A 14,320-nucleotide genomic window follows, 5' to 3' on the forward strand; every position below is an offset into this window, starting at 1 on the left:
CCTGGAGTAAACAGGGGTTGGGTGGGTTCTGCAGACCCCGAGGGACCCAATGGGGGGCAGAGGCCCACAAGTCCCAGGACGCATGCCACAAGGGCATTTTCCTGGGAAGAGGACTTCCAGCTGTCCCAGACAGCCCTGGAGAAATGCTCGTCAGAGAGCTGGGGAGGGCCATGGGTACCCGGGATGGATGGGGCGCGGGGAAGACCGGGCAGGGGCTTCAGCCCCACAGCGGGGAGAGGTCTCCCCTGCCACACCTCAAGCATGAAGCAGAAACGGGCAAGACCCTCGGGGAGAGCTCACCAGGGGGACGCCGGCCTGTCAGGGGAGGGGGAGCTGCAGAGCTCTGGCTAAAGTCAAGAACAATGATCTTCCGTGGCTAACAGGTCTTCATTGATCTGCGATCCGTCCCCAAGGTCACTGGGTCCTGCTGTCTGGACACCTGCTGCCTCCCCCTGTCCTGCACACGCAGCAGAGGGGCAGGAGACGCCGTCTCCGGAGTGACCATCTGGGACTTGGCTCACAGCAGCCACAGGGAGCCCAGTGAGATCAGCAGAATGTAGCCAGTGAGGAGGGCAGAGCCTGCCCGGCTTACAAACCTCATGTCGGAGATCTGCTTCTTGATCCACTGGGTGAAGTGGGGGGTGCTGGTGTAGATGCTGGGGAACTGGCGCCGGCCACAGCTGAAGCTCCAGCTCACCACCCCCACCTGAATCCACGTCTTGTTTACTTGGCACACGAGGGAGCTGCCCGAGTTATCCTGTGGAGCAGAGGGAGGGGGCGTCAGGGTGGCTGCAGTGGGCCCACGCGAGACAGCTCCAGCCTGTGCTGTGCGCAAGAGGAGACCTGGCTGTGAGCCCACTCTGCACAGTACGCTCTGCACTGGGACCCAAGCTCACTCTCCTGCTTCCCCCTGGCACCCTCCCCCGCTGTCCCTTTAAATCCTGGTGACCCCCAAGGTGCTGTCTTTGACAGTCTTTCCCAGTGGGCCCCGTGCAGGCCAGCTCCCTCTTTCTGTGGGAACGTGGGCATGGATGAACAGTCATCTTTACGTGGGAAGGTACCAGGTACTATCTGGGGCCCTAATGATTTTCAAAGTGTTTCTCTACACTCTTCCATCATGTTGGGAAATGTTGTAAATAAGAAAAGCAGCTTGTTGAATTTACTTTTTAGTATAATGTGCACACTAAGAGTTACGGGGCACAATCGAATGAAGAGGATATAAAATACTGAATGGGAAAAAGCATCAAACTAGGCCTCAGCACGTAACAGCAGATCTACACCCAGGCGCAGAACCACTCTGCTGTGCTCCGGTGACACCTTGCAAAACAACGAGAAAATGCCAGTTCGCAGTTTGGTTTCCTGCCGTATGGAAGCCGAGATACTCTAACTGACCTCTTGCTGAGGATAATGAAAAACGTGAGATTTTTAAAAATATGTATTATTATGGGGCCAGTGCTGTAGAATAGTGGGTAAAGGCTGCTGCCTGTAGTGCCAGCATCCCATATGGGCACTGGTTCGAGTCCCAGCTGCTCCACTTCTGATCTAGCTCTCTGGGAAAGCAGTAGAAGATGGCCCAAGTCTTTGGGAGACCTGAGAGAAGCTCCTGGCTCTAGGCTTCGGATCAACCCAGCTCCGGCCATTGCAGCCATCTGGGGAGTGAACTGGTAGATGGAAGACCTCTCTCTCTCTCTCTCCCTCTCTCTCTTTCCCTCTGCCTCTGTGTAACTCTGCTTTTCAAATAAATAAATAAATCTTTAAAAAATTTTTAAAAATCTATTATTATTTTAATTTAAAAATATTTACTTGAAAGGCAGTTAGAGACAAATAGAGGTAAATGTAGAGATAGATAATTAATATTCCATTGGCTGGTTCACTTATCAAATGGCTGCAATGGAAAGCCAGAAGCCTGGAACTCCATCCAGGTCTCTCACACTGGGCTGAGGGCCTACGCACTTGAGCCACCTTGGTCTGCCCTCCTGGGCACATTAGCGGGAGCCGGATCAGAGCGGAGCAGCTGGGATTTGAATCAGCACTCAGATGGGAAGCCGGCATTGGGGGCGGAGGCCTAACCCATTGCACTGCAACACTGGGCTCCAAAACTGCACCATCATAAACGCGTGGCTGAGCAGACAGCAAAGAAAAGACACAGCGTGCAGAGGCTTGAGCGAGTCCTGCCGCGCCAAGAGCTCAGGTCGGCAGAGCCCAAAGGCAGTTTTGCCCCAGAGGCAAACCCAGTGCCCCGGCGAGGCTTTGGTTTTCTCAGTCTGCTTCATGGGTATGGGGGACAAAAGGCCTAGCCCAGAGCCTTCCTGAGGAGGGGAGCCTGGGAGGAGAATTCCTACAGAAAGTCCTACCTCACAAAAGGGCCCCTCTCAGAGTGAGGACACCCTGGGAATGCTGCCCACGTGTGACTGTGCAACTTGATTTTGCACGGTCTGCATGGTTCCCAAAACTTGAGCCAAGGGCAGCTGTTAAGTGCCCAGGCACCTGGCAGAAGCGCAGATTCTGCCCAGCGGAAGCGAGCTCTCAAGCATGCCCCAGCACTCCCAGAGATGCGGCTCTACAGGGCGCGTCCTCATTCCACAAACGGCGCCCAGCACGCAGACAGGCCAAGGCCCCAGGACAACACCCGGCAACAGAAAACCCGGGAATTACCAAGAGGGAGGCACTACAGGGGACTTCAGAACATTCATGGAAAATGGAACAAAAAGATAATGTGACTTTCCCACGGACGTTCTGAAGACTGCTCATGTTTCTTAGGCTTGGCGGTCAGTGAATGGACGTTGTTTGCGTTCAGCTTTACTCCCCACACATGTTTTATAAACTCCTTTGTCTCTACGCAACAGAGCAAAAATGATTCAAAACTATAATAATGTGATTTCTCCTTACATTGATCTCCAGAGTTCAAGAAATTCCAATTAAAAAGCCAGTAGGAAGAGGAGGGGTACGCACTGGGTGCAGTGGTTATGATGCTGCCCGGGATGCCCAGATCCCCTATCAGAGGGCCTACTTTGAGTACTGGCTCCTGTTTCCAACCCAGCTTCCTGCCAGTGCACACCCTTAGGAGGCAGCAGGAGATGGCTCAACTACCTGGATCCCTGTCATTCACATGGGAGACCTGGATTGAGCTCCTGGCTGCTGGCTTCGACCCAGCTCAGTTCTGGCTGTTGTAGGCATTTGGGGAGTGAACCAGAGAATAGAAGATCTCTCTCTCTCTCTCTTTCTTTGTGTGTGTGTGTGTGTGTGTCTGTCTGTCTGCCTACCTGTCTGTCTGTCAAGTAAAATAGAAATAAGTAAATGTATGTTTAAAAAAATGCCAGCAGAATTTTTTTAGGAACTTGACCATCTGATTCTTTAATTGATAAATATTATACTGATCCATGAATTCTATGACAGTTTTGAAAAACAAGAGACAACCGGAGAGACAGGCTGGGGGCGGATTTACCTACCACATAGTTAGACAGATTTCAAACTATAATTATGCAAGCAGCATGGAACCAGCAGAGTCACAGGGAAACAGACCAATGGGCGACGGCGAGCCCGTAACCTGGTGCCTGCACACGATGGGACTTGGAAGGCGACAGAAGGCATCAGGGCTATGCGCAGGGAGGACTCTTCCGTGGACGGGGCCCACACTGACTCAGCAGATGGAGGAAGTGAGGTCAGATCAAACCACAACGTACTCCCGAAGAATTACAAACTCCAACATGAAAAGTAAAAAAGATAAAGCTTACGAACGTAAGCACATGTCTACATGGCTTGGGAGGAGGCATATTTTTTAACATAAGATTTAAAACCCACAAAGCTCAAGAGGGGAAACATGTAGATTTCATCAAATTGAAATTAAGGCTAGCAGGGAGGCACAGCCGGCCTCACTGAAGTTAGGTCACGACTTACACCAGCTAGAGGTCAGCCTTGTGTGGGAGGGAAGATGGAAGATGGAGGAGAGACCAAGCCAGCACGACATGGTGAGGGTCCCTGCTGCACACATGACTGACCACAGGACCCTGGAGAGCGGGAACACAGACACTCAGACATCTACTGCACGTGGACACGCTCTTGCCACAGTGAACTAAAGTCAGCACTCAGTCACAAAACAGGAACCATCGCATCAGTGGAAACCAAAAAGTAGCTTTCAGAAACGTTAAACTGCACAGAACGCAGGAAGAAAAGAACAGCACGCATTGCCATGTGGGGTATGGGCCTGCCCTGCACAAAGTGGCATCCAGTCTAAAACACTTTTAACAATAGGAGAGAACAAAATAAACTTTTTATTAGTATCAATTATTTATCATTGTAGATTCAGCTCAACTTACTTGAAAAATAATAAAGACATACATTTGAAAGCAAAAAAATTATAGACTTTAGAAATGAAGTCAATTACTTGTTCTCAAAAAATAACAGATAGGGGCTGGCTCTGTAGCATAACGGGTAAAGCCACCACCCGCAGTGCCGGCATTCCATATGGGCACCGGTTCAAGTCCCAGTTGCTCCACTTCTGATCTAGCTCTCTGCTATGGCCGTGGAAAGCAGTGGAAGACGGCCCAAGTGCTTGGGCCCCTGCACCCACGTGGCAGACCCAGAAGAAACTCCTGGCTCCTGGCTTCAGATCGGCTCAGCTCCGGCCTTTGCAGCCATTTGGGGAGTGAACCAGTGGATGGAAGATTTCTCTTTCCCTCTACCTCTGCTTCTCTGTAACTCTGCCTTATAAATAAATAAATAAATAAATAATCAAATCTTTAAAAAAAATAACACATTAGCACCTTGTAAGTCTTAATGAAGAAAAACAGACAAGGAAAACGCAAACACTTTGTGGTCTGAGTAAAACAGACTACAACCACATCCATGGAAAACATACTTTTGCACAATCTCAAGACTGTTTACAACTCCCTCTTTGTGGATTTAAATTCTGCATGAAATGAAAAATCTCTAAGAAAATGTAAAATATTTAACCAAATTCAAAGTGCAATAGAAAGCCTGACAAGCCCAAGAACTATGAGCAAACCAACTTCAAAATATTGCCCAAGAACAACTACCCCAAGGAAGACAGGCCTCACAGGCAACTTTGATCCAGTGTCTAAGGCGGGGATCACCTGTGCCACGGCAACAGACGAACATTTTGCAGGTGAAGCAGAGCCCTGATGCTACAGCTCGATCAGGGGACAGTGACTTCCGCTCTGCTCCTAAGAGTGGAGTCCAACCTCACTGGAGGGAAAAGAGAAGAAAAGGCAGCGTGCTTCAGGCCAGGTGCAAGGGTTTCTTCCGCAGGCTGGGACCTCTCCCCAGACCCAGCGGTATCCTGCTGTGGATGAACAAACAAGCTAAAACATGTGCTGACAAAGACAGAATGTACCTGAATCCAACAGATGGATGAAACAAACACATGCCATGCCGGGGAAGGATGCTCCTGGAAGGCAGACATGAGCGATCTGTCTGTGAAACAGGCTCAGCGCACTGAGCGAGAACGCAGCGCCGTCCTGAGAGCTGCTGAGCAAACACACTCACGAGGCACCACCGTCACCCGGGGACCACGTGCCCCCGTGCGGCAGGAAGGCAGCAGCCTGCAGGGGGAAAGGTAAGAGCGCTCCCACGAGGAAGCATATGCTTCCCGGATGTCCCAGGGAACGCTGCCCAAAACTATGAAACAAGGGAAAATCAAGAAAATGAGAAGCGAATCCACTGGGAACGGCAGCTGCTGTGAGCACAGGCCTGGAAGGCCCTGGAGGGTCAACGAGAAACACTCAGCTAGCATGGAGGAGCCCTGTCAGCTGCCCTCACAGATGTTTCAACAGGAGACGCCAAGGAAGACTGAGCAGGCAGAAGGTTCTGGCCCTGCTAAGGAAGCGCAGTCACGGATGAGTTCTTGGTGCGAACTCCATTTGAAAGAGGTGCGTGGAGAACAGGAGGTGCCCAGCGGCAGAATAAAATCTACATATGTAACTTCTAACCCATTAAACTGGAGCGGAGGCAAGGGGAAAAAATCAAAACCAAATACAGAGTCAGGGGACAAAAACCCCAGTCTTTGGTAAACTGACTTAAGGACACGCGTTCAGACACGTTGAAAAGCCTGCCTTTAAGCTGTTTCCAAGAAACACACCTAAACCCCAATGACACAGAGTCTCCTGGAAGACAGCTGTGGTCTGGGATCCAGTTCTGGGCGTTGCAGTGGACAAAAAAAAAAAAAAAAAAAAAAAAAGGAACACACACATAGCAAAGAAGGAGGCGAATCATTACTGTTTGTAGGTATTATGTCTCTGGGTTAATCAAACTCATAGAGAATCAACTCCATCAGGCAGGTAGTTTATTACAAAGCAAACGCACAACAAACATGTAAGATCAACAGAAAATACAAGGAAAGAAAAAACCCTGCTCACAACAAAGTCATCTCTGTGACACCTAGGAATACCTGCTAGCAGCAGCCTGCAGTGACTACGGAGAGCGCGACAGACTCCGGACCTGGGGACACGGAGAACAGACCGAACAAGGGTCCACATTCCCTAAATGCACCGTTACTTTCTGCCAAAAATCCCTGACGTGATTTTCTTTCTGACAACATGATTCACAGATTGCTCAATGAGAATGTACCTCTGAGAACCGCCAGGAAAATTCTTCAAAAAAAGAAGGAGGAAGAGGGACTTGCATTACCACAAACAAAAAGGAATCATATGCTACGATCATTTTACAGAGTGGTGGTGGCCTAGGGGTGAGACTGCAGAGAGACACCAAAATAAGATGGGAATTGCATATAATAAACAGGTCTTGTGTAATTCACCCACTGAAAAAATCCATCCGTATTCAATTCATAATTCAGAACTGGCTACCCATTTAGAGAAAAATAAAGCAGAATTCCCTCTCAAACCTCTAGATGAATGAAAACTTTTCAAAAAATATTTAATATTTAATAAAATATATTAATAAAATATTTAATATTAATAATAAAATATTTAATAAAATATTTAATAAAAATAATTAGAACATTATGACTAAATAATTTTACTCTCATGGAAAAGGTATTTCTTTTTTCTTTCTTTTTTTTTTTTTTTTTTGGACAGGCAGAGTGGACAGTGTGTGTGTGAGAGAGAGAGAGAGAGAGAGAGAAAGGTCTTCCTTTGCCGTTGGTTCACCCTCCAATGGCCGCCGCAGCTGGCGTGCTGCGGCCGGCACACCACGCTGATCTGAAGGCAGGAGCCAGGTGCTTCTCCTGGTCTCCCATGGGGTGCAGGGCCCAAGCACTTGGGCCATCCTCCACTGCACTCCCAGGCCATAGCAGAGAGCTGGCCTGGATGAAGGGCAACCGGGACTAGAACCCGGTGTGTCGGCGCTGCTTGGTGGGAGGATTAGCCTGTTGAGCCACGGCACCGGCCAAGGTATTTCTAAGCACAGCTAAAGAATGAAAATAATTCAGGGAAACGCTCATAAAAGTGAATATACAAGCTTTTTTTCCCCAAGATTTATTTATTTATTTGAAAGGCAGAGTGACAGAGAGGGGGAGATGGAGAAAGAGATCATCCATCCACTGGTTCACTCTCCAAATGGCCACAATGGCCACGGATGGGCCAGGCCAGACCCAGGAATAGAATTTCATCCCTGTCTCCCCCATGGGTGACAGGAACCTAAATATGTGTGCCCTCATCTGCTGCCTTCCCAGGTACATTAGCAGGAAGCTGGATCAGAAGCCAGGGTTAAATCAGGGAGCTGTCTTAACCTCCCAGGCTACACAGGCAAGCCAGGCCTGGAGAGGATTTATCCGTGCTCATCCCACCCTGCAGGTGACCCTGTTGTAGCTCCTCCTATGGGAGCTGAAGGGCAGGACAGGCACCCCATTCCTTAAAGGGGGCAGGTTGAGCTGGTAGGACCCATCCTCTCCAGAGAAACCCTCCTGGCAATATCTCCTCCTGCTGTACCCTCTGGACCCTTCCAGACACAGAGCAGAATATCAGTACACACCTGTCTGAATTCGGATGTACATTCAAATATGCTGGTGCTTTTGTTGACAATTCCTATGTAATATCCTGTTTATACAAGCAATTTACAGAACTGTTCAATGTCACGAAATTAAAATGAAAATAAGACAACTTTTAGTCTGGAAAAAGATGAAAGTAAAAACAAAGACGATACCTAATGCTGGTGAGATGTGAGAAAATGACACTCATCTACACTCCTACTGTCGGTGATAATAAAAACAAATTAAATCTTTGGGGTGGCTAATTTGTAAATATTTATTAAAAATTTAAATGTATATACAGCTGATCCTTTAATTGTACCTCTAATTGTTTTTCTAGGGAGCAAGCATGTGGCGTAGCAGTTAAGATTCCTCCCATTCCCGCAACCCATGTCAGAGTGCCGGGTTCAAGTCCCGGCTCTGCTACTGACTCCAGCTTCCGGCCAATACCCACCCTCAGGGGCAGCAGATGATAGCTCTGGTAGATCCTGCCATCTGCAAGGGAGATCTGGATTGAGTCCCTGGCTCTTGCCTGGCTCAGCCCCAGCCCCAGATATTGTGGGCATTTGGGGAGTGAACCAAAAGATGGGGGTTATTTTCTCTCTACCTAGCTATCTTCAAATAAGATAAACTATTTTTAAAAATAAAATTTAAGGGGCCAGTGCTATAGTGTCATGGGTTAAGCCATTGGCTGCAATTCCAGCATTCTATATGGGCAGAGGTTTGAGTCCTGGCTGTTCCACTTCCAATCTAGCTCCCAGCTAATGGCGTGGGGATGCAGCAGAAGATGGCCCAAGTATTTGGGCCCCAGCACCCACGTGGGAGAACTGGAAGAAGCTTCTGGCTCCTGACTTCAATCTGATCCAACCCTGGCCATTGCAGCCATTTTGGAAATGAAAAAGTGGATGGAAGATATCTCTGTCCATCTAAAATGATACTCATTGAAGTGAAATGGACACTGTGAGAGACAATGACATGATCAGCCCTTGTCTAGACTGTTGAGGAACAACTTACTATTTTATTCCTTTTAGTATTTGTTGTTGTTGTTGTTGTTGCTCTGTTTGTTCTACTTAATACCACTGGTTGAATTCTGTAATCAATACACAATCATTCTTAGGCGTTTAAAATTAATTAAAAAAAAAAAGATATCTCTCTCTCCCTCCCTCCCTCTTCTCTCTCTGTAACTCAGCCTTTCAAATAAATAAATATTTTAAAATAAAATAAAATGGAATTTAAAAAAATTATTCTAGAGAAATTCTTGAACAAATGTGAAAAGATAAACATATAAAGATTTTTACTCTGACATGATAAAAACATATAAATATGGGCCAATTTTCTACCAACAGGATACTCATTGGTAAAATAGGCTGTGATATAGCCACATGAGAGAATTATTATCCAGTAGTTAGTGAGAATAGAATATATTTATATGTATAGACATGGAAAAGAGTTCAAGATATATTTTAAGAGAAAATTTAAAAGCTGAGTAATAAAGTGATATAACATATTTGTGTTAAAAGTAAAAACCAGAAAAAAAAATCCAAAACTTATTTAGGGCTTTATATGCATAGAAAGAATCATTTGGGCTATACTCCCATACAATTTAAAGTGGAAATTTCAAGGTAGTTTGATTACAGAAAAGTTTCATTTTCTAATGTTTGTGTTTATGTATAGGGTACATTTCCTCCCAAGTAACAAAACATATTTTAAAATAATGATGATAAAATCACAACAGTACACATTTACAAGATGAATTCAAAGCTCAAATCAAAGGTGATTTCATGATCTTAAATGCTTTCAACACAGTTTGAACTTTCTGCTCAAGAAAATATAAAATCAAGCCCAAGGAAAGCAAATTTATTGAAACTGAAAATAATGAAATAAACATTAGATAATTTAACCACATACTAGACCACCAAACTAGTCTCAATATATTCCATTAAATTGGTACCACTATAGACCTAGTTTTATGATCACAGGGAACCTGTATTGGAAATCAGCAGTAGTAACAAAAACCATGCATGGTTCAAAATAAAATCAAACCAAAGTTATACAAAACATTTAGAGCTACATGAGAAAAACATGCTATATTTAAAATTTTACAGCATGAAGCTACAGCAGTATTTAAAGGGAAATTTGTAGCCTCAAATACTGTATTAGATAACAAGCAGGGGCCAGCGCACTGGCGCAGTAGGTTAATCCTCTGCCTGCGGGGCCGGCATCCCATATGGGCACCAGTTATAGTCCCAGCTGCTCCTTTCAGTCCAGCTCTCTGCTATGGCCTGGGAAAACAGTAGTAGATGGCTCAAGTCCTTGGGCCCCTGCACCCACGTGGGAGACTCAGAAGAAGCACCTGGCTCCTGGCTTCAGATTGGCACAGCTCTGGCTGTTGCAGCCATCTGGGGAGTGAACCAACAGAAGGAAGACCTTTCTCTCTCTTCCTCGCATTGTCTGTAACTCTACCTCTCAAATAAATAAATAAAATCTTAAAAAAAAAAAAGAAGCAAACCCCAAGCTAAGTTATCTGGGTGTCCAACTCAAGAAAATAGGCCATGTGTGTCTGGAAGCTTGATGTATGGGGGGCTGGTAGGGTCAGTATAAGACAACCGACAGCCCAAATGATGAAATAAATTAAAATAGACCCCCACCCTACACCTTCACCACATAAATGCCACATGGACTCAAAATCTGGAAAACAAAATTTCCAAACTTTTAGGAACAAAATAGAAGAAAACCTCTTTATGTGTCTCAGGAAAAGGGAGAATTTTTTAAATAAGACACAAAAACATAAACCAGAAAGGAAAACATGATATATTTGACTAAAGTAAAATCCAAATTGCTATCAGCAAAGGACAGTAGAAACAAAAGGAAGATAAACGGAAGACTGACAAGATTTTTGCAACGTGCACAATGAACACAGAACTAGCATCCCAGAATATTTTTTAAAAAAAGAAAAAGCAAACAACAGGAAAATGTGCAAAGTCTATGAATAAATGATTCATAGAAGAGGAACTATGCACAGTGCATAAACACATGAAAACACACCCAGTTGCACTTGCGTTTGGGGACACACACGCTGCAGTCACAACAGCCACAGTATCCCAGCCATGATAATGGAACGCCGCATAGCCTGGCAAGGATAGAGAGCAGTGCGACGCTCCAACACTGCTGTCAGAACACAGACTGCTAAGACGACAACTCTGGAAAACAATGTGGCGATGACTATTAAAGATGAAAGAAAATACATCCGATGGCCCAACCACTTCCATACAGAAGTTCTACACTAAGCAGGGAAATGTGTGAGAGACTTCAGAGCAGCAGAGACAGTGATGTGAAAAAGCTGAAGCGCCCTAGGTGTCTGTCAACATGAGGACAAACTGTGGCGTGTTCACCACAGAGAATGCCACAGAGCTGTTCCTGAACGAGAACTGCATGCGTCAAGACGGTACATCTCAGAAACAATGCCAAACAGAAGGTGCGAGAGGCAGAAGCACGCAAACAGAATGATGCCATCCATGCAGAGCTGTCTGGGCCGGCACCTGGCACGTGGCTAATCCTCAGATAAACGTCCACAGCCAGAGACACTCCACCATCACCACCATCGCTGTGGCAGGGGCAAAGGGTATTTCACAGAGCAGGAACCTGACGCTCAGGGAAAGGAGACTTTCACACGTTCTCCCAGGGCCACGACCCCCAAGCCTCGTCCCCAGCCCGGCCCACACACTCGGCACCTGACAAGTGTCCAAGCCCCACTCGGAGCCGCCGCACAGCATGTCCTTCCCCATCAATTTCTTCTGGCCGGCCGACAAGAGGAAGTGGTACCGCTGGTTGCAGACATCGTTGTTCAGGATCCGCACTGCCATCTCCTGAAGACTGTAGGGGGGCCTGGGGGTCTCTGGAGAGAGAGAGCTCCTGTTTTACCCCCTCCCCTCCTTCCTGCCCTAACTCCATCTCAGAACTGTCCACACTGGCTAGTGTGAGTGGAAGGTCGTGTATGAAGACCTCAGCCCACAGCCTGACTTTGGAAAAATCCCCAGCTCACTGGAAGGACATCTAGGCAGTGAATGAGGCTGCGAGGGAAGCACTGCTCCATGGCCACCTGCCAAGGAGGCAAGCCCCTAGGACCCCGAGTGTGGGAGTGCTGGACAGCAGGACTCAAAGGTTCCCCAGTTCTAGGAGCCCAGGGTACCAACAGGAACCAGACCGCCAGGAATCAAGGGTGCCTCCAGGGAAGCAACATGTACAGTGGCTAGAGGAGCCTCCTCAGCGCCTCCATACCACCTGAGGTCATCCCTCATGCCACCTACGGACTGTGAACCTCAATGACAGTCAAAGGTTAACTTCCTGCCATGGTGAGAGATTGGCACTGCAGTTAGCTTTGGAAACCTGGTCTATGCAGGGCAAGTGTGTCTTTTAGACCAAAGTGATGGGGCAGGAGTTTGGCACAGTGGCTAAGACACTGCCTGGGACAACCACGGCTCATATCACAGTGCCTGGCTTCCAGTCCAGGCTCTGCTCCTGATTCCAGTTTCCTGCCAATGTGTGCGCTGGGAGGCAGCAGGTGATAGCTCAAGTTGTTGGGTCCCTGCCACCCACATGGGAAATTCAGATGGACTTCCTGGCTCCTGGATTTGGCCTGGCCCAGTCCCAGTTGTGGCAGGCATTTGGAAAGTGAACCAGAGGACAGGAGACCTCTCTGTCTTTGAAATAAATACAGAGTTACAGATCAGAAAGGGGTCAGGACAGTGTCCGGCACAAACAGGGGCTCAGGCGATGCCTGCTGAGTGATGAGTAAAGAAATGAGTGGCCGAGCCGTGATGCCGCTGTGCCCCAAGGGCAGGTGTCTCGGAACCTCTGCTTGCCTTCACTCACTTTTTTTCTCCGCAAATCCCCAGCCGATGGCCCAGCACATGGTTCCAATGGTTAGCCTGAAATTGTTCTTGGGGAGGCAGATGGGCTGGATGAAGGGGGACCAGGAGACGGGGTCCCTGAGCTTCAGCAGGGCAATGTCCTGGGACATGAGATTGTTGAAGTCCTCATGAATCACGATGCGAGTGATCAGGAGCTGAGTGTTGTTCTCTGGGAGCTGCTGCACTCCCACCTTCACAGAGTACTGGTTGGGGTCCTTGGATCTGCGGGACCATGGGTAGAAGGCAGATCACCAGCAGTGAGGTCAACCATAGGTGGAGACACAAGGCCTGAGCATGGGGCCACCCGCGCAGGCCTCTAGCCCCCAGGTCCCCGGTTTCACCAGGCTCCCCTCCCCCAAGGCCAGAAAGCAAAGTCCCTGGGCCCAGTGGGCACGCTGACTGACCTTTGTAAGCAGTGTGCAGCTGTGAGGACCCACTGGTGGTGGACGAGGGAGCCGCTGCAGAGGTAGAGGCCTAGGTAGAGGATGTTCACCTGCCACGGCCACTTGCCCACCTCCACCACCTTCCCCTTGACCATCTTGCAGGACACATTGGTCTGACCACAGGCCTGGAACCACGGCCCTGCGGAAAGATAGGAGATGGACTGTGCCCTGTAGGCTCTTGGACGGCAAAGGGCGACCCATACACCCCTGGTTACTCAGACTGTCCAGGTGGAGAGAGCCACCTTCCAGCCCTGCCACAAGCCATCACTGCCATGTGCATTCACACAGGACATTGGCATCACAAGTAGTGACTTAACCCACTGTGCCACAATACCAGCCCCTGCTCTCCCATTTGCAACATGGCTGTTCTGTCACGTTCATGGTCACCTTGAAGTGCCTGGCACTGTCTGAGTCTCCCCTGTGTAAAGGACATGTGCATCAGAATATAGACAGACAGGGACCCCTGGAGCATGAGGACAGCAGACACAGGCCCCAGGGAACCAGACCCTCCCACCCTGGCTGTGTCCCTGAAACCTTACCTTCCAAATAGGACTGACTCTCAAATCTAGCAGCAGGCAGCGGTGACACGAGAGGGCCCTGAAGATGCCCCTGCCCACAAGCCATGGCATGCAGATGGTCAGTTTCACCGATGCCGGAACCTGGGGCGGGGCGGACAGGCTGTCGCTGCCATGTGAGGATTCTAGAACTCATGGTTTGTTTACTCAGGATGGTGGGGAGTGGGCACAGGGTTGAGGGCTTCCCCGGCTGTGCAGGGGCAGGGCTCCAGGAAGGACGCAGTCTGGACATGGCAAGGCCCTTCCTGGAGCACGCACTGAGGCTGCTCTCAGGCCCGTCTGAGCATGGCGCTGCCAGTGCCCAGTGCTGAGCCCGTGGCAGCACTTCCTGTGTCCGGCTCTCAGCAGGCACCCGACACCCAGCCGTGGCCTCATGATGCTGTCTGGCCCTGTGCCTCTGATGGTGTCATGTGTCTGGCTTGGGACGGTGCCCAGTGCCTGGCCTGTGAA

The 14,320-nt window shown here is 48.5% G+C and overlaps 1 protein-coding gene across 1 annotated transcript; it reads right to left on the reverse strand.

Annotated features, from left to right (window-relative positions):
• Positions 1–517: 517 nt before the first annotated feature.
• LOC133766221 (serine protease 46-like) lies at positions 518–13,919 on the reverse strand. Its single transcript, XM_062199942.1, has 5 exons — positions 13,835–13,919; positions 13,257–13,434; positions 12,815–13,074; positions 11,674–11,837; positions 518–757 (listed from the first exon to the last, which is right to left on the reverse strand). Exons 1-5 carry the CDS (start codon positions 13,917–13,919, stop codon positions 518–520), a joined length of 927 nt encoding a protein of 308 aa, XP_062055926.1.
• Between the last annotated feature and the right edge of the window lie 401 nt (positions 13,920–14,320).

The sequence above is a fragment of the Lepus europaeus genome, chromosome 9, assembly GCF_033115175.1.
Source record: "Lepus europaeus isolate LE1 chromosome 9, mLepTim1.pri, whole genome shotgun sequence".
NCBI classification, from domain to species: Eukaryota; Metazoa; Chordata; class Mammalia; order Lagomorpha; family Leporidae; genus Lepus; species Lepus europaeus.